We start from the raw sequence: 27132 nt of genomic DNA on the forward strand, positions 1-27132 counted from the left end.
TACTGCTGCACATTCCACTTCAAACTTGACCACGTAGGACTTTAAATATCATGGCACAGGAGGATAATGTTTCCATTTTCAATCTGGAAATTTCTCCCACAAAGCTCTACAGGTCTAATATTTTAAGATAGCTAGTTGATGCCTTTAATCCAGGGTATGCTGTGTCCCCAGTTTCTGGCCTGGTACCAAGTCTAATATCCATAAGGCTCTATTTCATCTGTTGGCTCTCTTGCCCCTGTTTCCCTTTCCCCTGATATAACTCTGGTTGTTCAAACCCAGTACAGCTCTTAATGGATATCCTATTGTCAGTGCATTAATCTGTGGTTTTAATGAGCTCCTTGACAGCATTTACCTTATTTTCCTGTAAACTTAACAATGGCTTATACAGTGTAGCGTAATACCCTATTTTTCTTTATGGTTTTCCAACTCTCATTTGGTTCTTTTGCACATGCATGAAAACTGATTCTTCCATGTTATGTGTGGAATTTGCATGCTCTACTCCCCCTGCTCTAACCCATTCACACCCACTCACATAATCATTACTTTTATAGCTCCGGAACTCTTCCGCATTTTTGCCCTAACTCCATATGACCAGTGTCCACAACCAGTTCAACAAGACTTCTCCAAATCTCAATGTAAACCCATTTCCACTTACAGCTAGGCATCTTTTCTTCACATAATCTCCAACAATCCCAAGGGCACCGGAACAATAGAGCAAGGGGGAAGCCCCCCCCCCACACACACACACAATTTTGCATCCTATGACTAAGTACATCCTGGCTTGCTAGCAAGTAGCAAGCATTAAAAAATAAGTGAAACTCCAATTTCTTTTCTTGTAATTAAAATCGGATATTAGGATCTGATAGCTTAAACTGTTTGTTGTGCTCTGCCTCTGCTGCTGCTTGGCTTCCTCAACGTCTTCCACTTGCGCGGGGGGGGGGGTCAACTTTAGATTCTGGGGACTGGGCTATACCGCAAGCAGGTGCATTGGTCTGCCTCCCCCCTGCCTGACTGACTTAATAGTTCTGTCTGGTCAGGGTTCAGCGGCAGGTCACGCAGGTGTAGAAAATGACAGTTTAAACGGTTGTATTTGACCTAAGTTACTGCTCTTTTTCTCAGTCCTCATTCCACTCCTCAAAATCAAGACTGAGTGATGGAAGTTTGCAGTTTTCTTCTTTGAACAGGAAGAATCAAAGTCCATTCGTTGCTGTCAGTGCCATGGTGGTGGTGGTATGTATGTTAAATATATTACTGTCTTCTTGCAGACAGTTGCAGACTCTGCCACCAGTATTATTTATTTGTTTTATCTATTTTGTTTGGTAACTGGGTGGGAGTGGGAAAGGCACTGGGTAAGGGTCTTTTCATTTTAGTGGTTGTGCATACATAGACAAAGAAGTACTGAAGGGGTCGTTGGGGAAAATGTTTTCATTTTGGTGCTTCGGGCATGGGAGTCTATTTTGGTTTGAATTACACTGCTTAACCCTTAAGGCTGCTTAGTCCTAGAAGTGCTTTGGATATCTTAAAGCCACACATAGTTTTTCTGTACTTCTCTTTTTGAAGTGTTGGTATTTATGTATATGTAAGTGAGTTTGTGTTGGTAAGGGTACGGGGAGTTAGGTTCGTAAAATATTTTGTAAGTTATATGGATGTATGCATTTATGTACTGATAATCAAATTGGTTTTGGGATATGCTGTTTTGGTAGATGTTTTCAGTAAGTTAAAGCAAGAATTAACTGCATACAATGTAAGCAAACTTTTCTTAAACCAGACAAGTTTTTGCTCAGAGTAAAGTGTCATAATTTTCCGATGCACTGGATAGATGTTAGGGAGAGAGCTAATTAATACCATTTTGAGTATTGATGTGGTGACCACTGACCACCTTTTAATCAAAGATCAGTGATCACTCCTGATGATTATCTTACCTCAGTGTCAGGAGTTCAGCAGGCAGTTCCCTCACCTTTGGTGTTGTACGATCGGAAGTTTCTGGAGTTTACTCCTAGTTGAGGTACTTGATTACTTTCTCAGTGCTGACACTGCAGTGCAGCATAAGGAACTGTTTAGCTGTATGAGTTGGTAGTAGCTGAGGTGTTTGTAAAAGATGCCATGCACTAATTCAAAAATACAAAAAAAAAAAATATATATAAATATATATATATATATATATAGAGAGAGAGAGAGAGAGTGTTACGGTTTGCCATAACCAAATTTCCTCTTGCCATTTTAAATAAGTACCACCTCAAGTCTTTCCTGAAAGATAGGACACTAGTCTGATGGGACTAACATAGATCATAGGATGTTACTAGGCTAATGGCCCTCGGGCCATTACAAGCCTAACCAAGTTCTGTCCGTATGTCCACGATCAGCACCTAATGCCTGTATCCAAAAGAGATATAGGTGGAATCCCTGGGGTGAATTTACGGTTACCAATCCAATCGTCTAGATTGCGTTTGAAGAGGTCCAATGAGGTGCTCTGTTTGACATGATGTGGGAGTCTGTTCCAAAGGTGTGGTAACCTCTGGGAGACAAATCTGTCCCTCCAGCAGGTTCTGTTAATGTCACATACCGGGTTAAGTTTTTTAAAGCGAGTGACCCATGTACCATTTGACTTGGGGCTATGCAGCATTTCCAATAAAGGGGTCACTGGGAAAATATTTAATTTCAGTGCTTGTGCATACATAGACAAAGTAGTGAAGGGGTCCATTGGGGAAAATGTTTAATTTTTGCCCTTGTGCATACATGGACAATGTACGCAAGAGATCCTTGTGGGAAATAATTCATTTTGATATAATTTTGTGCTTACTATGCATACAACAGACTACTGAAGAAGTCGTTGGGGAAAATGTTTTATTTTTTTTTTATTTTATTTTTGTGCTTGTGCATACATGGAAAAGTAATTAAGGGAGCCTTGGGGGAAATTATTAATTCTGATGTCATTTTCTCCTTACGTACATACATGGACAGGTTAATTCAGGAAAATGCTTCATTTTGGTGTTTTTGCACACATGGACTAACTGCTTAAGGGAACCTTGGAGAAATGATTAATTTTCTGTTACTGCATGCCAAGTGAAATATAAGATGGGGCTTTGTGTTTGTCTATTTTTGACTACAGTCCTGGCAGCTCCCTGTAAACTTTATTATGAAACACACAAACATTAGCAGTACTACAGCTTGCATGTTTACAGCTGCACAATATAAAGTGTATGTATGTTGTCAGTACTATGGTTAGAAATAGATCAGTAGCATCCCTGCTTACAAAGCAGTTGCAGTTCTCTCTATGCAGGTCAAGTACTGAATCGAGGACTTTTGTCAGCTAATTCCTCTCCACTGATAACTTGTACAGAAAACACATACCAACTCATATTAACACAGGTTGGCTGAAAATTTCTAATTCTTTAAGAAATGTATGTGCAAATATCCTTAATGAAACTTAGCTTGTATCATGTTGATACTCCTGTAATGGTAGTAAATACCTTTAAGATTTTGCCCTTTTTAAATCACTAAGTGCCCTTCTTGCCCTTCCCCATGGTCTTCAACAGTTTCCGGCACCTATGAACATTCCATCCTATTCTTCTTGCTCTTAATAATGATGTTTTTCTCCCCTTATGCTAAGCCTCATATCCACACTTGTCATAGTCTAATGCTCCCTCTGTCCTTTACATTTGTAAAAAAAACTCTTCTCTCCAGTGTTGCTGTAGCAGCTCATTTGTATGCATGCAGCCTCATAACAGACAATTTTGATAATTTTACTTCTGAGCTAAAGTTCAGTTTTTCACTTATGAAAAAGTAAATTTAACATAAGATTTTGACTTATTTATTGCTGAAATATAGCAGGAAACTGACATTTCTTTTAACCTTGGGAAATACCCACATATACTAGGTATATTCGCCTGTAACAGTTCTACTTTATATGATTTGTATATTTGTATATTTTACTGATGCACATTTCTTGTCCAGTCAGACTTTCTTAGTAAACAAAAACAAACAGGCAAACAAAAACAGTTGCTATCATTTTAGGCATCTGGCTAATACTAATGAGCAGTTCTGATTTTAAAATGTTGTATTAGTACAAGAAATTTATATTACCATTCATGTACAAATGTCTTAACCTAAATCCACCTCTAATACAATTTCATACCAACAGTGGCTTCTTTCTGTTTGCTCTGAATACTGGTTATTTCTAAGACTTTTGATCTAGAGGTGAATATCTGTAACAATTCCCTAATATAAAGGAAAAGTCGATTTCCTTTTAATGGTGCGGATTGTTTTGTCACTCCTGGCATTCGGGGAACGCTTGGTAAAAGTAATATACCATCTTACTCACTCACTGTCAAATCAAAATGCAAAAGACAATATGGCAGTTGTGCCCTAGCCCTCTTCAGACAATGCTGCTGAAAAGCAGTGGGCAAGAAAGGAATTTGCATTCTCACTGCTAGTAATCCTTTCATCTTAGCCATCTGCTAAGTAAGTGGCAGGTAGCTTTTAAATATTCTGATCTGGCTCTGTGCACACACTCCTTCCCAACTTGCAACTAGACTGGTGAGTGCAAATCTGACTATCAGTAAAACCTGCTGTGTGGTCTCCTCAATCCCCATACTTAATGAAAGAATGAACAATATAAATTAATATAAGAACTAACCTTTGGTTCTGGGTGACCTCCTGGAATGTCTATTAGCCCTGGTGCTTCTGCTACCAGTAAACTACGTTGAAGGAACACAAAATTATCATCAGCTGTATGCAGCATAGCTCCAACACCAAGAGGTTCTGCCAGGTATGCCTGACTGTCTCCAAAATCTGCTTGTCCAAGCTTCTGCAAGTAGGATGCATGAGTAGCCCAGTTCGTGCCAATAAAGTCCCTGTAACATGTCAGCCCAAGGTGGAATTTAAGGATCCCCCTCTCTAAAGTCACTGAGTGAATCCGGAACTTTGCACCATTGAACAACCAAGGTTGCTCCTGGCAACGCTTCTGCCAGATCTTTTCAATGTTCACTTTGTGCTCTGGCAGCTCCTGACGGTTGTATTTGGTAGAGAGCTCAGCTTGAACTCTTTCCTGACTTATACCCTCAGGGAAGGGGCTCTGAAACATGACTGAGACTTCTGGATCCATGTTTTCTTCACTGTGGGGATCCATTCTTTTTCCAGTGTGGTGTACCTTATCAGAACTCCATCTGCAGGAAAAAATAAACACATACAGATCATTTTACAGATTTTCTCAAAGCATCTAGTCACTTTTTTATTCAGAGACAATGTACACATTTGTTTGGGATTTTGGTTTAGCTTGAAAAGTGAAAGTTAACTAATCAAAAATAGAGACAGATACCAAATACCTGTCTGAAATGTTTCCAAAAGGATTACACATATGTTGTATTTGTCCACTATTAAATAAGCATGGATGTAACTGAATATTTTTTACTATCCTTCAAAATTAATGGATCTCTCCAGCAATATCTCTCTCCAAGGGATAAGAAATTAATATAACATTTGTAGTAAGAGATGGAACTCCTCCTCCAAAAGCTCAAAAAAAAGTCAGAAATAATTATCACCTTCAATATTTCATAAATCATCTTTCTTCATGGCCAACAGTATCATGTGCAGAGGAAAAGAGAGAGAACTTATAACGTTCTAATGCATTGCTACACATAACATATTTTTGAATTCTACACAGACTAAAACAATGAAATTGAAAGAAGAATTCCAAGCAATCTTTAAAATGAAGGGAGAAATTTCTCATACTCTCATGCCCTGTACCCCCTCATTAATATAATTAATTACAAAATTGTTGTCACGGGACTAAGAGGAAAGTACAGCCAGCCACGAGAGCTGGGATTCCTTCTTCTGCACGTTGATTTTTAGCAGCAGACTATGAAGAGACAGGGAATCTTGGAAAGAAGGAAATGTTCCTATTAACAAACATGGTTCCAAACTCAAAAGTCTCAGACTGTATAATACCCATATGCTTAGCATTCATTTTAAGGGGGGGTTATCAAAGATCACAGTTCTGTTAGTTCTGAAGGAAGAATAACATCTAGGACAAGGAAGACAGTCTCCTTTTTCCAATAAATTTTACCATAACCTGGACAAGAGCAACCTTGACTTCAGTCGTACTGTCCTTACTCTATACCCCTCCTAATCTCCTGCACAAAGTTGTGTCACCTGCCATGCTACTGATTGATTAAATTTAATGACATAAGACCAAGAACATTTTATAGGATGCCTTTAACGTAGCTGTGATTGTCAGGCCAACACTGTTTCTAACATTTATTATCACTCTCTGCAGGTCTTTATCACCTGTTTGAAACGAAGCATTGTTATTAAACCTTTGCAGAAATCTGTTTTCTAAAATCTATTAATCAGCTACCACCTTGTCTTCCTCCTTGCCTATTTTTTTTTTCAAAAACATATGTAAAATAGTCCAGTTACCTTGAAACTCCTCTGGAATTTGATCAGACATTTTTCTTAAATGGGATCTGTGTTCACTGCAAAAGCAAGTTATGTACTCACCATAACATTCCATCTATGTTGTCCATTTTCATTCTTCCTCAATTGTTGGGTTCGGATCCAACTCAGATGCTTTTTCTAGTTCTTAGAACACTGAAACTCTTGAGCTCCTCCCTTTACCCATAATGCCCTAGATGCCTTACATACCTCAGATCTAGTCTGTTGCCCATAGACCCATATAATAGTTAAGGAACATGAAATAACAGAATCTGGGACTCAAGCAAAGACAGAGTGGTTTCTCTAACATCCTTTGATCTTCCAGGAATAAAGAATGGAAAGAGGTTGGTGGGAGGGACGTTGAGGAAGAATGAAAATGGACAACACAGATGGAACCTTATGGTGAGTACATTACTTCTTTATCTGATGTTGAAATTTTCATTCATTCCCCAACTGAGTCCCCAGCTACCTACATCCGGGGTGGACTCTAAGGAAGGATATTCCTGAGCACAGCTGAGCCAAAAGCTGCTCTTCCCCTAGAGTCCAGATCCAATTTGTAATCAGTAATGAAGGTATGAGGCTTAGCCCAAGTTGCAGCTGCACAGATATCATCCAAGAAAGTTCTAGACAAAAAGGCTGAAGGAGTTGCCATAGATCTAGTGGAATGGGCTTTAGGTGGTTTTAGTAAAGGCAAACACACTTTTTGTAGACAAAGGTAATACAAATTGGTCAACCATTTGGCTAGGATCACTTTGGTTTACCTAATTTTGAATTAGAAAAGGAAACAAATAATCAGATTGCCTAATATCTTTAGTTCTGCGAAGATAAAAATGTAACAGTCTGTGAACATCCAACAAATGTAACAAATATTCTCCTTTACTTGAAAATTTTGGAAAGAAAACTGGTAGTTTGATGACCTGATTAATACTGGATTCTAACTCCACCTTAGAAAGGAAGGGTAGGTTCTTAAAGATATTCTGTCCTTGTGGAAAATTAATTAAGGGGCTTGGAAGAAAGATCTTGAAGTTCACACACTCTTCTAGCAGAAGTGATAGCAACCAAGAAAACAGTCTTCCAGGCCATAAACATTAAATCAGATTTAGCTAATGGTTCAAAAGGGGTTAGATTAAGTCCTAAATAACAACATTTACATCCCAAGGAGGAGAAGGATCCTTCAGAGGAGGTCTAAGTAAGCACATTCCTTATAAAAAGGCTTTATAAAGCTTGGAGGAAGCTAAGTTTGAGTTATTTACTCCTATATGAAAATTAGAAAGGTCTGCTATTTGTACTGTGACAGTTGGGGAGCTAACCTCTTCACTGAAAAAAAGTCAAGAACTTTAGAAATCAGAGCTGAAAAAGGGTCTAGATTCTTTTATGTGCCCCAAAACAAATATTTTCCATTTACTTTTGTAAATTTTTCTAGTAGAAGCTATGTGGAATGCTAAAAGAATGGGACGGACAGAGGGGCACAGCCCAGGCTGTCTAGTAATTAGCGGAACTGGAGAAACCAGTCAGCATGAAGCCTGAAATGTCTAGATGAGTCATGCCTGTTGGATGAGACAGTAGGTCTGGAGCTGGATCCAGAATCCATGGAGGATGTAAACGGTTAGGCCAAAGGAAGGGAAGCCAGAGCTGCTGAGGGCAGTAAGGAGCAATGAGGATAACTGTGCTCTTCAATTGGGATGCTTTCTGGAGAAATTTAGGAATGAGAGGTATTGGGGGGGTAAGCGTAAAGGAAACCAGAGGACCAATTGTGAAGCAGAGCATCCCTCGGGGACTTCGCCACTGGGAAGATCAGGGCAAAGAACCTGCTGCACTTGATGTTGAGAGGAGATGCACAGAGATTGCAGCATGGCTGGCCTCCTTCACTGGAAAATCCTCTCCACCACCTTTATGTTGAGAGGCCACTCGTGAGGCATTAGTCTAGACCTGCTTAATTTGTCTGCAACCCCCTGGATTTACCCAGAATGTGTATTGCTATCAGAAATCAATTGGATGAGACCACCCATTGCCATACTCTCATAGCTTCTTGACAAAGAGGGTAAGATCTGGTTCCCCCTTGCTTGCTGTTGTACCACACTAACAAACTGTCTGTCTGAATCACAACAGTCCCAGTTGGAAGAGCCTTTTGGAAAGCCTGCAACACTATGAAGACAACTTTCATCTGCAGGACACTGATATGTATCTTGGCCTCTTCAGGGGACTATGTACCATGGACATTCCTTCCCAGGAAGTGCCCCCCCAACCCGATCTGAGAGGCATCCATGTTCACTGTGGCCTTGAGCTGAGAGAGAACAAAGGGACGGCCTTCTTATATCTGACTGGAATGGATCCACCAAAGAAGATAATTTTTGCAGGCTTGCATTATTTTGACCTCACTGGATAATGGTTGATTGAGTATAGACCACTGGGTTGCGAGTATGCATTGCAGGAGTTTCATATGGTACCTTGCCAGTGGTACAAGATTGATTGCAGCTGACATAGATCCCAGTGCTTAGATTATCAGACAGAGCGAATGGTTTTGAATTATCTTTTTGACCTGGGACTGGATTGTTTAAATCCGGGCCAGAGGAAGACAGGCTATTTGAATGACTGTATTTAAAAGAGTACCAATGAATTCCAAATTCTGAGTTGGTTTGAGCTGAGATTTGGTGTGACTGACACAGATTTCCAGATGAGAGCACAACTGGAGTAAGTAGTCAGAAGCCTGGAGCAGATGATGCCTGGTCAGAGTAGTTAGTAGCTCGCTGTCCAAATATGGAAATACCTAGGATCCCTGCAGTCTCACGTGAGCTGCAACAACTGCCATACACTTGGTAAACCCTCTGGGGGCTGTGGTGAGACCAAAGGGCAGCACTCTGAATTGGTAATGACTGGCTCCCTCTGGAAGTGTAAATATCTCCTGGATTGTCTGCTCATTTGTATGTGATAGTATGCATTCTGGAGATCTATCAAGAACATCTAGTCGTCCTTGTGCAGAAACAGCAAAATGGACTGAACCATGACCACCCAGAACTTTGTATACTGAACCTACAGATTTAGTTTCTTGATATTCAAAAATTGGTCTCCAGTCCCCTGTCTTCTTTGGCACTAAAAAGAATCCTGAATAAGTTCCGGACTGTCTCTGGTCTGGGGAAGACCTTTTGGATGACTCTTTTTCTGTTTATTTCTAGTGCTGCTGCATCCCTCTGACTGGGTGGAACATCAAGAATCTTCTTTGAAACCAATGTGGTTAGATAGGAAAATGGTATTGTATAACCTCTGGATATTATCCTCTGCACCCTTGAATCTTTTGTGATTTCTAACAAGGCTGTCTGGTCCGGGGATAGACAGCCCCTGACTGCCTCCAGAGTTGGACAGTTGGGCCTCCTTTCAGGAGTGCTGAAAGGATTTGTCAGAAAAAGAATCCCTAGATTCTTGGTTATGCAGACCACCTCTGCTTTGGGGCCTGCATCTTCCACTTGAGTTCCCTCTTCTGCCCCTGGTGAAACTGTCTCCACATGGATCTTGAAAAGTACCCTGGGATTTGTTGAACCACACTTTTCATCCATTTTGTTGGTTCCTACGAAAGAACTACTGAGGGGTCAAAAAATGTATGCCCACAGCAGACATGGTTTTTCCTTCCTGGTCACACCTAGAGAGTGTATCTTTAGCTCTGGGGCCAAATAATGAGGTTCTGTCAAAGGGAGCATTGATGAAGGAAGATTTGAAGGGTTTTGCAAAGTCACATAACTGCATCCAGGTACGTCTCCTGATGGTAAAGCCTGAACCCACCCACTGCCCGTGAGGTACCTTCAGCCGCATGAGAGATAAGCATCATGGATAAATTTGAAATAGATTGTAGGGTAGCCAGCTGTGAGGCAGCAGTACTCTGTCTCAGAGGATATGGTCCTGTAGAGGGATTTTGAAAGTTCCTTAATCAAATCCCTGTGAAGTCTCATAAAATGTGCCAAATAATTCAACGACCTACGTAAAGGCGAAGGTCATTGAAGCATAGACATGCTTCCCAAATCTGTCCAGCGCCCTAGACTCCCTGTTAGGGGAGTGGACAGAGGAACTTTGTTCTGCCAATTCCTTTTTAGTAGCCATCACTATGACCATAGCATCAATGGGCACTCCTTTACTCCAGTGTGGTCTAGCTTTAGGTGGTGCCAGGATCCTAACTGTTTTTGGGTCTATATTAAAATCGCGAAAGCCCTGGTCACCGAATACGAAAACACCAACACATATTCCGCGAATCGCAAATACACCAAACGCCCAAAACCGTGAAATTCAAAAACTCGAACCGTCAGTTGTCCCACCCCACCGCCTGCTACATACTTCCTACCCAAACAAACTAAATAAACCACATACCTACACTAACCAAAACCCTACTTCTAACCCTAAACTAAACCCTACTTCTAACACTACACTAAATCTTGCAAACACCACCATGTATGCCCTTAAATTAACCCGCACCCTAACACTAAGGTCCATAACTATCGCACACTTACCTTACGGAAGGGCCAACCATGGCAATTCAACATTTCGGATTTCACGCTTCAGGACGATCAATGTTTTCGCGGTTTGATGAAGATGTGGTGGCGTTTACATATTCGGGTAAGTACACCTTCCAGCTTCTAATATAGACCCCTATTTTCTTGGAGAATGGCTGTGTAATGTCGGGCTCCTTCTGCACCCATCGAGAAACTACATCAATGAGTCCTTCGACAGGTGGAGTCACCTACGAGGTAGATGGGCCAGCGCCAAAGGCCTCCAGGAACACCAACCCTCTTGGGCAGTTATCAGGGGACCAACCACCGCTTTGCTTTAGGAGTCCTACAATGTCTCCAAATGAGACATCATCGCGTGGTGATCTGGGGGACCCTTCCCATTCATCAAAGTCGGTGTCCTTAGTGACAGACTTTTGTTGAGAGTCTAAGTGCCTCCTTTTGCACTTCCTGTTCTGAGGAACCTCCTCAGTGTGATGCTCCGGGGGGGTGGGGGGTATCAGAAGAGATGACTATACCATGCTGGGTAGTTTGGAGACTAGTTTCGACTGGCTGTCCCAGTGGAAGAGATGACTGAGGTTCTGTACACAGAAATTAATGAGACTGGGAAGTCAGAGCTGTGGAGGGTAGAGAAGTCTGAACTCTAGAAAGAGAGAAGGCCCTCCCCACTACCTCAAAGGCAGAACACCTGGGAGAAATAGAAACTGATGGATCTGATAAGGCAGGCTTATGGATGGTCAGTCCCGCCCCCCACAGGAAAACCACTTGAGGTGAGAGTAGGAGCCATGCTATCTAACACTGAAGCCCTGAGAGGTAACAACGGCTCAGACAATTTTAGAGTCGAATCCAGCACCAATGTTATGGCTCTGACAGTCATCTGTCCCCAAAGTGCTCTGTACCAGACCATTCAGAGACATTATTGGAGTGGAAAATGCTAACATCTTTGGATCTCAACCAGACGACTCTAGGACTTTCACATCCAATGGTTCCAAAACCATAGGACAGATCAGAGAAGGAGCTAATAAAGGTAGTCCCGATGAGGTCAGAGCCAGAAGAACTCCCAACTGCATTTGTGTCCGGAGAAACATCCTCATCATCCTGTCCATGTCTGTTTCAGACAGGCTCCTGGAAGACTAACTGGATGAGGCTGTAGAGGAAGGTTTGGAGTGATGTCGTGGAGAAGCCAAAATGGGAGATGACAGCCAATAGGTGATCAGTTCTGGCAGGTGCTGCAATGAATGGATCCTAGGTGACTTCTTGGGTCTAGGTTTTGGATATGAAGCAGTCAAAGCTGATGTTTTTGTTTGCTTGAGAAAAGGCCTGGAGGTTGGAGCCAAGGTCAGAACTGTAGTCGGATGATGAAATCTCTTACATGAGTCTTTGGAGTGCAGATCTCCTTTTTTATCAGACATTTTGGTGGTTTCAGCCCCAGAGACTACTGAAGCAGGTTTACAGGACAGTAAACCTTTCACAGTATCAGCTTATTCTTTTGATCAGTAAGCAAACGGGAATTAAATCCATTGCAAATGTCACAGCTGGCATCTAAATGTGAAGGTTCCAAACAATACACACATTTGAAGTGTGCATCTGAATTTGGGATCATGTAGCCACGCATTTTTTAAAACCAGACAGTTTATTAGACGTGTTAGAAAGATTATTATTATTAAATATATATATATATTTTTAGAAAGAAAGGAAAAATACCAACAATGGTAATTAGAAGTACTTAAACTTCAGTAAAAGAGGACAGAATACTAACAATGGTACAAAAAGCTACTCTAAAGAGTAATGAAATTTAGAGTAAGGATACTAAGATACAAGGAAGAAAATGTAAAGATAATAAATAAGGGTTAAAGGGAGGATTAAGGCTAAGGTAATTAACATATTTTAAACTCACCAAGATAAATCACACGAGAGTTTCACAATCCTGCATCCGAATGCTATAGCAGCAAACAAGATCTGTGGTATGTAAGATAAATCTATGAACCTGTAAGGTGTCTAGGGCATTATAAGAAGCTCAAGAGTTTCAGTGTTCTACATTCTAGAAAAAGCATCCGAGTCGAATCCGAACCCAACAGTTGACTGAATGAAAATGACATCATCAGATCTGAAATTACATCCACTATGTTTAAATAATCCTTACATACATTTCAAAAAGTCTCTAAAGTAGTACTGCACTGAAAGCACCAGGGTCTTAAGTTACCCTGTGTATAGAGTTTCTGTCTCAGTCTTTCTTCTTGATGTCTGCTTCATGTTCAGGAATTACCAAAAGACAGTACCACCGCACAACTGGTATATTCTTGTTTGACCACTAACCCATTATATAAGGCATGCATTACCATTTTCTGAAATCAGCTCACTGTCACTCATTTTTAGAATTCATTCTCTTTCTCTACTGATGCTACATTTTTGCAATCCTTTGCTGCTAGGTATCCATAGAACGTTTCTAAAGAAATATTTACAGTCATTTATTTAGTTTATAGCAATATCTTGTAAATCTTACATATTTTCAGTCAACTTCTACTTCACCTTATCTGGCAAATAGAATAGATCAGTTTTACACTAACCTAAGACGCCACTGCAAAATCCCTACAAATAAACAGTACATATAAACAGTGCATGCAGGGGACACCACACAGGCAGGCTTTGTACTTCCTTAGGTAATGACCTAGGAATTAGGACAGGCTGTCACAAACATAGAACATTTCCTTCCAAAATCATTTGAAAATTCTCTTTGAGAACACAGGATGAACCTTAGACAGATGGGTGTATAATTCATTATGAACACATACTGTTGTCTACTGCTTAGTCAGTGTTCATAGTCAGCATGTGTTTTGCACCATTAAAACAAATTTCATAATTGTTCAGTAGGCAAAAAATATACCTACTTCCAGATCTCTAGAACTACTTTCCATTTCCACCATTATTTTTAATTTAACACAATTTTGGTAAAAATCATAGCTTCTGTGTAGATTTATGTAAATATCACATACCTTGAAAACGTGACCAGTCACTGACCCTATCTCAGTGGAGGAGCATTTAAGACAAAACTTTTGCCCCAAAACTGCCCAAGGTGTTAACCTTAACTTTTTTTCTATCACTGTCTTAGTGTCAGGTTTCATTTTGTTTCTCCATATGAAAATTACTTGATGGCCATTTCTTTACCTGACCTCACCTAAGACCAAGATTGTAGCTGAAAAAAAATGTTTAACTGTGCTACAGTTTCTGGTTAAAATATAACTGATGAAAATAAAAGCAATGAAAGGTTACTCCTGTTGCACGCTTATAAAAACGTGCTACATATTTTCAAATTAAATACTTAGTAAAAAGCTGCCAGGGATATCACAACTGGCCACCTTCCAAAGCTTCAGGGCACCCTTCACGCACTCAAACTGTCAAACAGCACAAACTGAGCTGACTAAAAGACAAATTTGAACATGAAGCCCTTCAGAAATTTACTGCAACCGAGGGATACCCTCCTTTTAGGCTTTTGAGGATCGACAGTCGGCTTGTGCTTTCCTTTGCCGGGCAGATAAGTTCCCTTTGGGGAAAACACCTTCCATTTTCTCAATTTTGTTGATGTTTTATTAGTTTCCTCTTTAGAAAATTTATTTTAAAAGCTAGGAGTGTTGTAGTTGAATGGAATGTCTCAAGACTGTAATGTACTTTTAAACATAACGCTCGTTTTTTGTCAGTTTAAAGTGGTGTAAAATAACTGAAAACATTTTTTCTAAGGAGAAATTGTGTTTATTTTACTTTGTATTGGGCTTGCATAGTGTGTTTTAAAGTGTTTTTTTTACAGTGTATTTCTGTCAAAAAGCAACTTTGGTGGACTGGTATTGTTTGCTGCCAACTGCTGCTTGTCTTCCCTGGGAAAGAGGCACAATTTTCGGCTTGACCATGGAGCAGACTACCGGTCCCACTGTCGGTCCTTCTTCCAGCCTCAAAAAAAAATAAATTAAGGAAAAAGCCTTTGCCACCACACCAGGCTAGCAATTTGCCTCAACTGCAGGTGGGTGACTCTGCTGTAGCCATTTGTTGTACCTCAGACCACTCATCTTTTATCATGGATTGATCTGGTGTAGCACCTACAACCAATACGGACTGGAGGTTAGCCACATCATCTGCAGCTGTTGGGGTCCCTTCAGAGGGCAAGGGAGAGCCACACTTGTCGGTCCTGGGAGAGGGAACAGGGAAGTTTTCCTTCTTGTCTCAGAATGCTGTGCCACCCCTTTGAAGCTATTACTCCCATTAGTAACATGGTTGGCCCCATTTTTCCTGTCAAAAAGAAACAGAAAACCAAGAATGTCTACTCCTCCTCAGTTTTCTTTGGAAAGGAATAGTTTACTGGGTCTGGCTCAGGGTTTAATTCAGATTCCTTCTGGTGAAGTAGATTCTGGTAAAAGAGGAATTCCTATTTTCCTGAAGAGATTCAAGATTCAAGATACAGTTTTTTTCCTCAAATTTCTGATTTAGACTCAAAGGACAGCTCACTTTCTGATTCTCACTGTGGGGGGTTCTCTTTCTCTGAGAGTATTGCTAGAATGTGCTGGTGTTTTCAGTGGGGGAACACTGAGGTTTTTTAGTCCCTCAGAAAATACTAGGAGTTGTTACAGAAGGATTTACCAGAACCTACACCCATTCCTCCTGTTATAGAGAATGTGTGTTACTGCCTGCAATTTATAGTCAGTCTGCTGCCCATAAATGCAATTAGTATGTATACATTTCTTCACTCTTTTAAATTTTCATACATTATTCCCAAAACTTACCCAGCAACTATAGCTTTAGTTGACCCCACTGCTGCTAAGCACTTAGTTAAATTACAGTCCTATTTCTAATAAAGATGTGAAAATTACTGATAAGTATGGGAAAAACTTGCATACTTCTACAAACTTGATTTTCAGAATGTCAGGCTCATACGTTAAAGTTTGTACTGACAAATTGTGAAAGTATGAGGAATGTTTTATCTACAGTTTCATCTTGTGAGGAAAAATCTGCTTTTAATAACTTAGAAGTCACTACTCATTGTTTGTAGTGTGTGTATGACCGTTGATACTTCTTCCAGGCTATAGCCACTAATATGGTTTTAAGGAGGTTTGCTTGGCTGCAATCACAGAACCTTCCAGATGATGTTAAAAATGAGATTTTAAATTCTCTCTTGGATATCAATTTAGTGTTCAGTCCCTCTGCTGCAGAGGTGGTAAAAAGTGTAATGAAAGGGGCAGACTTATCCAGGGAATCTCTAAGATTTTTTAGCCCTCCTTTTCCAAATTTTCACAAGGATTTTCTGTTTCCTCATCCAATTTTGGCAAAATAAAAAAACAGAATAAACAGTTTCAACAAAATGCAAGTAAAAAGAAATTTATGAAGAAATGGCAAGCAGGTTCCAAAAATAAGTCTAAAACCTTCCAAAATCAAGGACAATCCAAAACATCTGAGTGACTTGTTCAAGAGACCTTGTGAACCCCTCTCATCCTGGCCTTTTTTTTCTTCCAGAAAGTTTGAATCTCTAATTTCCTCTTTAGCAAAACAAAGTTTCAGACAAATGGGTTTTGAAAGTCATTCACCAAAGTTACAGATGGCATTTGGCAGAAATTCCTCCTTTCTAGATGGTCATTCCTCATCCTCCAGATCACAAGCTCTTGTTTTCACTAGTTCTTTATCACAAGACTATTCCAAGGAGTGAAAGAACCAATTCCTCAATCCCAGGTGAGGAAGGGTTCTTATTTAAGGATATTCCATGCACCACTGAAAGAAAGAAAATTCTTGGAGACCACTTCTGGAGCTTTGTTTCCTAAACCTGTTTGTGATAGTTCCCAAATTCAAAATTATGTTACTTCACAACTTGTTACGTCATTTTCCCCTTTCATGTTTCCTGGAAACACTAGACATTTATGCTCATGATCGCATTCGTATTAATCCAGACTTCAGATATTTTTTAAGGTTTTGTGTGTCTTGCTCACATTATCAATTCTCTGTCTTACCCTTTATACTATCCACTGCACCAAGAGTGTTCACAAAGTGTCTAGCTCCAGTTATAGCTCATTGCAAGCTACAGGAAAAACACATTTTCCATATTTAGTTGACTTGATTATCTTTGCAGTGCCTTTATCAAAGTGTCAGGAAACTCTCACTTGGGTGAGAGATCTCTTACACAAGCTGTGATTCCTAGAGAGCATTCAAAAGTCTTTCTTGACTCCTTCAAACAGGACTGTGTTCCTGGGATGTCAACTAGACACCTCAGTTGAAATAGCTCTTCTTCCACAGGAAAAAAATAACATGTTTATGTAAAACTTTTTCTAAGGTTTTCAACTCAGACTTTGGTCACTGCGAGGGAATACCTCAGGATTTTCAGTGTCTTGCCATTGATGATTATCACGACAACCCTGGCAAGACTTCATATAAGAAAGATACAGTGGTATCTAAAATCTCCTTGGTCCCAGCATCAACACCCTTTATCTTTTTAAATACCAGTGCTGGGGTTTGTCAGAAGAGAAATCTTTGAGGTGGAAAACAGCAGATGTCCTTAAATCCAGGTCTCTGCTTCTCCCTCCCTGCTCCAAAGCAGTCAGTCACCACAATCTTTTTGGACTTTATATGGTGAACAGTTTCATGAGGGATAACATTTCAGAAGGTGTGGGACACCAAGAACAGATCAAGCACATCAGTATCAAGGAGATCCTGGCCCTGATCAAGGCACTCAACTTTCTAAACCATCTTTGGTCCCCTTAATTTGGTTACATACAATGCCACAGTCATGTGGTACATCAACAAACAGGGGGAGCCAGGTCATAACCTCTTTGCAGACTAGCCATGTTAGCTTGGGATATAACTTCACAACATAATCTCATTCTACAGGCATCCTACAACCTGTCAGAGCAAAACTGTGTGGCAGACAAGCTGAGCAAAACCACGGCAGGGCAGTCCCTCACAAATAACTAAACCAGGGAGTCTTCAAAGATTTAATCCATCTGTGGGAGAGTGCCTCAAGTAGACCTCTTTGGCTCCTCTCCGAATAATCAACTGCCAAGACTTGGAAGATAGATACCTTTTCTTTTCCTTGGACATGAATATTCCTGTATGCTTTTCCACCCTTTCCAATAACATCCATGGTACTTCTAAAGAATCAGAAATAATCCCCCAAAATCATTGTGGCGACTCCCTTCTTGCCCAGGAAACTGTGGTTCTCCTTTCTTTTGGACATGTCCAGAGGCAATTACCAAAAGCTTCCTTACAGACTGGACCTACAAACACAAGAACAGGGGTGTTTGATACTTCACTGTCAGAAAAAACTATTTCAAAATTATTTTCTAAGGCTAATCTATAACAAAACAATTCCAAGCAGGGTCAAGGCACACTCTAGCATGGCCTTGGCTTCATCTAAGGCTTTTTGAAAACAGTTGTATTCTAGAAGTACTCTAGTATCTGCTACTTGGTATGCTGTATACACCTTTACAAAGCACTATAAGCTTGATTCTTTCTCTAAGTCCAGATCAAGATTTGCTAGGACCATACTCATCTCCTTCCACCTACCAAATGTATTACGCTAAAGTAATCTACCAATATAGGTAAGGCTACCACAGCAGTGATCAATATGATGAACATAGTACAGTTGTACAAATAAAACTTACTGTAACGGTAGATGTTCGCATAATCACTGCTGTAGTAGTCACTTCCTCGCTCCATCCCTCTTGCATTTTTGGTGCGTTTTTATGCCAAGGTGTCGACATTTATTTTTTTATTTTTTTCCTGGCAATGTCCCTTCAGGATTCAGACTCATTCCCTATGCTGGCAAGAATGCTCTTGAAGGGCTTCACGCCCAAATTTGTCTTTTAGCAAAGTCAGCTCAAGCTGCCTGACAGTTTGGGTGCATGGAAGGTGTTCTGAAGCTTTGGAAGCTTACCAGCTTTTATATGCTTGGCAGAGTATAACCCATATTGCTAAGGCTACTGCAGTAGTGATCATTTGAACATCTCTTATGGTCACACAACTGTAATTTCTAAATAACTTGCTCAGTGGATCACTTTACTAGAGGTTTAAGGAAGGCATGGTCAGCCAGTGTTAACTGCATAATTAACATCACTGAGATTTTACCATATAGCCAAGCAGGAGAGGGTGGGAAGGAATGGCGATTGTCAGCTTGCCCATTCTGAAAGGGAGGGTTTCTGCCTGTGATCAAGAACTCCCCAGTGATGGGAGCAATAAGGGGAATGCTTGATCACAGGTAGATTACCACTGAATTATGTAATAATGGGGTGAGGGTGAAGCTGACTGATGCTACATGTACTAAAGTGTGTGCCAACACCAGTTATGCTATATGAGGGTATAACACAAATCCCTAGCATGCAGGACTACATATTTATTTATTTATTTTACATTTGTTGACCAGGAATGTCCGACTGAGCTATAGCAACCCCTTTTCAGCGGAGGCTTGGGGAGAAAAGCTCCACAAAACAATTACATTGAAAATAACCATTAAAAAGCAAGAAGCATTATATTGAGAATATAAAAGCAAAAAAGCAATAAAACTATTTACAGTTGTTGTTGTTGGTCTTTTGGCTTTTCCCGGTTAGGGGTTGCCACAGCAGAACTTCGGTCTGCTAATGATTGGCAGTAGATTTTCACAAACGCCGAGGTGCCAGCTCGACATTCAACCTTCAACGAAGGCACGCCCATTTACGCATGTCTTTCGAACGCCCACCCAACCGCGGGGAGAACATGCAGACTCCACACAGAAGGCACTCCCCGCACAACTATTTACAGTACAAGTCAATATATATGTCAGTAAAACAAAGAAATACAATATAGTCTATGAAGCAGTAAGTAGAATAATTCTCCGGTGTTTACTGTTACTATGTAATATGGATGATGGAGAGAGATGAGAGATTCTTATTTTTGGTAAAAACATTTTTGGAGGTTACTGTTCATGGTAAGAGATGGCAAGTGTAAGAAGAGGAAAAGAAGGCTATAAGTGGCTATCAGGTATGTAAAGTAGAAGCTAATTAGCTAAGCATAATAGAAGAGTTAAAAGGGGTGAATGCAAGAACAGAGCCAGTGACTTTTTAAGTATGGCTTGGTGGCTGCTTTAAATTGATTAAGTTTATTGAGGGATCTAATTTCTAATGGAAGCCTATTCCAAGAAATGGTAGGTTGGTAACTATAGAGGTTGCAGCCCATTTTGGTTTTGGGTTTATAGATTTGAAGAAGATCTTGGTCTGAGCTATGTAGAGATCTGATGGGAGAGTAATGAGAAATAAGGGGAAGTAAGCTGGGGCAGTAGGAAGACTGGTATAGAATACAGTGAATAATTAGGAATTCAGAGAGGAGAATCTGATGTGGTAATTCTAGCCAGTTTAAGTATTTTAGTGACAGGCAGTGATAGGATTTATATGTGTGGTTCGCTGCAAATCTAGCTACTTTATTGTATGCTAATTCTAGTTTAGTAAGAAGGGAGGAGTTAAGGTTTGTCAGGATTTGTGAGCTATAAAGTAGACTTGGTAGGACGTAAGCATGGGAGAGAGTAACCTTTGCTTTGTTAGTGAGAAACTTTTTATTTCTATACAGGAGGTGAGTTTTAAGTGAGTCTTCTGAATACAGTTATTGACATGTAAGTCGAACTTAAGTTGATCATCTATGATGACACCTAAGAGTTTTGTGCTAGATTCTACTTCTATGGGAGTGTTGTTGAGAGACTGAATAGGGAAGGTAGATTTAAGGTGGTTGAGATTTTACATATGTGATGTTTCCACCTGCTCTGCTTCGACTTCTACTTTCTCTTCCCAGCATGCACTAAGAAGGTGGTCCCAGCCCTGAAGGTAGTACAAGGAACACTAAAATAAACAGCAACAGGAACAAATCTGAGTAGTCAGCTGTGAGCTTTGGGGAGCACATGAAGTGTGGTAGACTTTGCCATATAACCAAATAGGATAAATGGCTATCCTGACATAATGAAGGACTTAAATGTTTCTTGAACTGGAGCAAAAAGAGTCATGGCTTTCAATTAAATTTCACTGTAATGCGGGCCTCCTATTTAGATGTCATGCTCTATCCAAATGAAAGATGGCAGATGTCACAATATATCCAAATGAAGTTCAGATCCAAATGAAAGATGGCAGTGCAGATGGAAATATAATATTAATACAAAAGTATATACACTATGATTGGGCACACGTGCACAAACACACAGATACAGATTCATACAGATACTTCTCTAAATGCTCCTTTCAGCCTATATGGCTGTCCAGGGTCTATATCACATAGTCGAAGTTCCATAACTGTGAACACCTAATGGTCGAACCATTATGTTCAAAGTTACAGAACTTCAACTACGTAAAAAAAAATAAAAAAACAACGGACAACAAAATAAATTGTTGTAAGCAGGGGGGGCAAGCCCCCATGCACCCTACACATGGGGGCTGTGCCCCCCACTACTTAAACATACCAACTCCAAGATCACACCACATTGAAGTGAATGGAAACCTCCGCTTATGGAGATTTCCATTCAAACGCTCAAACTTTTACAAAGTCAAATGTATGGTCTCGACCATATGTGGTTCGAAATTGTTAAGTTCGACTACGTGATAGGAACCCGGCTGTCCACACAGGAGTATTATTTTTAGGGCTGTACCTACCAAGTACCCTAGCGTCTGAAAAAATGAAGTGAACTGGTGATTCAGGTCTTACCCTAACTCACTAAGGAAAACAGAGTTGGACTGCAGACACCTGGACTGCCCTGAGCTGGTGCTGTAAAGTTTCTGCATCAACAGGCTATAACTCATGTCAAAATCCCGTACACTGCCAAAGTTATTAGGCACGTGTAAAATGAACAGAAAGCTCAAAATCTATGTTTTTTTAAACAAGATACATCCTTATTGAATTATCACGTATGACATAGGCAATCATACATTTATATAAATGAAGACAAACCAAATTGACATATTTTCAGTTGCAAATATTATACATCACATATAATCTTCTATACAGTCATTGTCAGTCAAACATTACATAGCTCATTCAATTCCTGCCTTTCTTTAAACCTCATTCCTTCTCCAAGGCAAAATGCATCATTTTTTATACTTTAAGTCATTTTCCATCCAGGCCTGCCAACCATCATACTCCCTCCTATACAACTTAAGCCCATTCATTCTTGAATGTATTGGAACCTACCTGCATCCAGCAACAGACAAATGGAGGGGTCCATCATCCAGGCAGTCATAGGGAAGTTTATGACCCTGTGTTCCTTCTATCTTCTGCATTTCAGCCAAGGCAAATGTGTCTTTTGTCCCAATGGCCACTTTAGAATTGTAAAGCCCTCCTTTTCCAAAGCTTATGCTGTAATTCACAGCAAAGTGTACTAGCCTTACAGTGTTATGCCCTGTAATAATTTCTCTTACCCATATATTACCCCAATGCAACAGCTTATTATGTGATTTGGTTGATTGTATTACAGTTCTCAGTACTTTCCTTGCATCTAAAAAAGAGCCTACACTGTAAATATATCTGAATTAGCATTGGCTAGTTCTTTCCTTATATTTAAGAATTTATACTGTAAATATATAGCATATCAGCATCAAGCAGGAATGGAAATTAAACCAAAATCAGGCAGTAACTGAATGTGACAAAAACAAAAGAAAGAATATAAGTTGAAGGATCAGAGGAGAAGGCAAGAAATGTGGAAAATGCATAAGTATAGTTGCAAGTATAGAAAACTCCGCTGAACCTCATGTTGATCAGGAACGAACGCAGGAATGGTTAAGGAGAGGCGAATTCAAACCAAGAGATGAAAGGTTAATATTGGTGGCCCAAGACAATGGGCTGCGTACACGTTGGTTTATAAAGTCCATTGAACATGTAGGAGAAAAAGACAAATGCAGGTTTTGTAAATCCCAACTGGAAACAGTTGCACACCTCATTGCTTGTTGCAACATATTAATGGCAGAAGGACTATATACTAAAAGGCATAATAATCCAGCAAGACTGTTGCAGCGGGGATTGTGCAAACATTATGGTACTGAAGTGGCTGAAAAACACTGGAAACATGAACCACAAAGCGTCATAGAAAATGAAGAAGTCTACATCACATGGGATCATCCAATACCAACAGTTCAAAAGATAGATGCTAGAAAACCAGATATAGTGGTCCAAGAAAAGAACACAAAATTAACAATGATCATTGAAATCGCCACACCCAGTGACTAAAGTGTCTTGCGTACAGAGACACAAAGTCATAAAATATCAGGATTTGCAGGCAGAAACAAGAGCAATGTGGAAGAAAGATACCCAGACAGTTCCAATAGTAGTAGGAGCAACAGGTCTTATAAAGAAGAGTCTACAATCATATTTAGATATGCTACCAATACACGTAACTCCATATGAATTGCAGAAGGAGTCATTACTGGGCACATTGCGGGTGCTGCAAAGAGCACTACTGGCTGGCATCAAAGAGTGAAACAATACTAATTTCATGAACTTTAAATCATACTTTGACTTAGGAATGGGATCCATTCCCGTCATGGTATTAGAAACCCAAAAGACTTGCAGAAATTAAAAAAAATAAATAAATGTATTTGAATTATCGTTGGCTAGTTGACTGTAAAGATTTATATCAGCAATGTACCTCATGAAATCTACTGCTAAATTTGCATTTAAAGAGCTTATACTGTAAATGTTATATGAATTAGCGATGGCTAGTTCCTTCCTTGCATTTAAGAGTTTACACTTTAAATGTACTTAAATTAATGTTGGCTAGGTGGCTGAATAGGTTTGTAATACCAGTGTACCTCACAAAATCTATTGCTAAGCATGTGACCAGAGTATCTCTGCTTTTCTAGAAATGTACTTAGGTCCTTAAGCATCTAGTAGCTGGCACTGTAATATTTACTTTCCTTGAAGAACTCACAAGTATTGCTACTACAGTTTAAGTGATTTGAATGTTTTACTACCTATCTTCCAGAATAATCCCAGAAGCTTTACCAGAGTGTGAATGGAACTAAACTGTTTTGAATTTGTACATAAATGTATATAGACTGTTGAAATGTTAACCTATCTTATGCGACTTGAATTATAGCTTGTCACTTAGTTTCTTATGTAGTTAATAGTTTTTGAGCTTACCTGCCTAGATCCTTCCTACCTATATATACTGTACTGCTTTTTCAATCTACCCAGCCTACTTACCAATTCATAACTCCCTACCTCCTTCTACAAACCCCTCCAAAACTGTGAAACCCAACTGTGCAGTACTTGTATGATTTAATCTGCTCAGCTATCGTACCATTACTTGTGTAGCATACCCTGATACTGACACACATCACCAGAACATCTTCCACCCCCCTCAACTTATCTCTTTTATCTTGGTATCACTGTCCGTCATCTTTCCAATAGTACCCTGTACTCTCTAATCCACTCCAGCTACAACTTTCCACTTATTACAGCATTTCTGTTAGGTCTACAGCTCCCACCACTAACTTCTAGCTTACCAACTTTAATTCTTCCTACTGCTCCTTGACCTTTCCTATTTCTCTGCCGCTCACACCTGGCTTCTCTGCTGCATCTATTACCTTTATAGCTAACCTTCTGTACTCACGTCCTCTTCACTACTACTTCCTGTAAACCTCACCCAATCTGATCCAACCCCTATTAACTAACACCTCCCATCGCTTACCATACTATAACCCCACCCATCTGCCCACACTCACTAATCCCATTTCACCCATTCAAACTAAACCCACATAACTTCCCTCATTCACACTCCCAGCACACTCCCATTTCACACCTTACCCCTTAACATGTTCCTCCTTCTCTGCTCATCATCTCTTCTTTTACTCCTATCTAACCTCATCTCCGATCACACTCAGCTAAACCTACATCCCTACACCCCTACCTCCTCTCGACAAACTACAAATACCAATTACCACACCTCCTCTCCCATATCACCTGCACTCTTCTCTTGCACTGAATACACACTCCCCCAGATCAAATTGCCTCCAGCTATCTCACCACAAAATAAAATTAAACAAAAATGTATCCCACCCTACACCATTTTATCATTTCTCCTCCACCTTCACAACATCCTTCAACTCTCAGGTGATATGCACCCTAACCCTGGCATACACTTTAAAACATCCTACCAATGTTACACACACACTTCCACAGGCACCTAATTCTAGAATCAAACACCTCTCCTAATTCTAGAATCAAACACCTCTCCTTCTACTCTATAAACATCCACAGCATCCTTAAGAATCTGAATTCCACTCTTGGATAGCTCAACACCCCACTAACATAATCACATCCTAAGATACTCCCCACACCTCTCTCAATCTCACAAACTTAAGGAATGCTAAAAACTAACAAACTTTAACCCCGATACTTTCAATAATTATCTCTCTGCAATTGAATGGTCCTGCCTTTCATCCATCCCTCTTGATGAAGCTGCTCTTCAATTCAGCTCCATCTTTCTAAATACACAACACCCTTGCCCCTCTCAGAACAGTCAGAGCCAAATAAAGCTGTTCCCCTTGGCTCACCTGGTCACTCATCTATAAAAGAGATTCTGCCTGGAAACTCTGGATTAAGACTAAATCTCTCACACACCTCCAAAATATACAGAACTCCAAAACCTAGCCAAAAACAAATTAACACTGATAAAAAGAAATTCTATCACATACCCCTAACTACTGACCCGAGAAATCCCCAAAAACTCTAAAAGACTATTAACCACTCTGGTAATCCCTCAACTCCCAACTCCTGCCCTATTAACACACCCCAAGAAACTGCAGCTATCTTCAATTCATACTCCATTGATAACATCAGCAAACTTGTGCAAAGTACTAACCCCTCACCACCCACCATCCCCTTATACAAAACAGCCCATTTTCATTAAAACCCATCCCAACCAGTTATATCAAAAGGCTATTTCTCAAACTCAAACCATGCTCCCCCTCAGCTGATAACTTACCTCTTTTCTTCCTAAAGCCAGCCGCTAACTCCATTGCATACCCAGTCTCCATCCTCATAAACTACTCAATCACAGAAATCCTTGAAAACTGTGTTTGTAAACAATTCATGGGGTATCTCACTCAAGAAAATCTGATCACCCCTACCCAGCATGGTTCCGTCCCCAGCACAGCACCTCTAATATACTAATTTCCTTTACAAATTCCATCACCCTTGCCAGAGACAATAATAAACTAGTGTCCTGCCTCTTCTTAGATCTCTCCAAAGCCTTTGACACTGTCTCTCACTCCATCCTCCTCTCCAAACTGTCTCAACTTAATCTCTCCCCACCAACCATCTCCTGGTTTAACAGCTACCTCACAAGTAGACAGCGATCTGTCAAATGGCTCTCTATTCTATCCCCCTATCTCCCCATCAAAATGGGCGTCCCACAAGGCTCATTTCTAGGCCCTTGCACTTTAACATCTTTACTAACCAACTTCAATCTTCCTGTCCTCAGTCATTCCTCATATATTTCACTAGCCCAAGTTTACCTTCTCCCTCAGCTAGTCTATGGCTCACAAATCTTAACTAACCTACAGTCCCTCTCTACTGTCCACACTGGAAACTACCTACAACAATGTAGCAATGTTTGCAGCTAATCTGCCCTTAAAATCACACCACTGTCATGCTTCTGGCACTCTCAACTGGCTTGAGTTTCCAAATCAACTTTTATTTACGCAACTTATCATCATCCATTCTATCCTAAACAAGCCCTACTTCTGCTCTAATCTATCCTTTCGTGTCTCCCTCTACATCCCCCCCTCGATCCCTCAGAAGCTCTGATCAATGTCTCTTACAGATTCACAAGCCTAGAAAAACTACTGGACAGAATCTCTTTCCTCTCCTTACTCTCCTTTCCTCTTCCTGCCTTATATCCTCTCCTTGCTCTCCCTTCCCTCTCTCCCACATTACTGTCTTTCCTCTCCTTACTCCCCTTTCCTATTCCTCCCTTCCCTCTCTCCCACATTACTTTCTTTCCTCTCCTTACTCCCCTTTCCTATTCCTCCCTTCCCTCTCTCCCACATTACCTTCTTTCCTCTCCTTACTCTCCTTTCCTATTTCTCCCTTCCCTTTATTTCCTCTCCTTGCTCTCCTTTCCTATTCCTCCCTTCCCTCTCTCCCACATTACTTTCTTTCCTCTCCTTACTCCCCTTTCCTATTCCTCCCTTCCCTCTCTCCCACATTACCTTCGTTCCTCTCCTTACTCTCCTTT

The 27132-nt window shown here is 40.3% G+C and overlaps 1 protein-coding gene across 1 annotated transcript in view; it reads right to left on the reverse strand.

Annotated features, from left to right (window-relative positions):
• Positions 1-27132, reverse strand: part of NUDT22 (nudix hydrolase 22) — a 182576-nt gene that overhangs the window by 103507 nt on the left and 51937 nt on the right. The window contains exon 2 of the mRNA XM_044075727.1: positions 4637-5165. Within this exon, the coding sequence (XP_043931662.1) occupies positions 4637-5128 (492 nt within the window). The 5' untranslated portion in view covers positions 5129-5165. The remainder of the gene's footprint in view (positions 1-4636; positions 5166-27132) is intronic.

This window comes from Protopterus annectens, chromosome 6.part1 (genome assembly GCF_019279795.1).
Source record: "Protopterus annectens isolate FY-2018-M chromosome 6.part1, PAN1.0, whole genome shotgun sequence".
In the NCBI taxonomy this organism is placed as follows: domain Eukaryota; kingdom Metazoa; phylum Chordata; order Ceratodontiformes; family Protopteridae; genus Protopterus; species Protopterus annectens.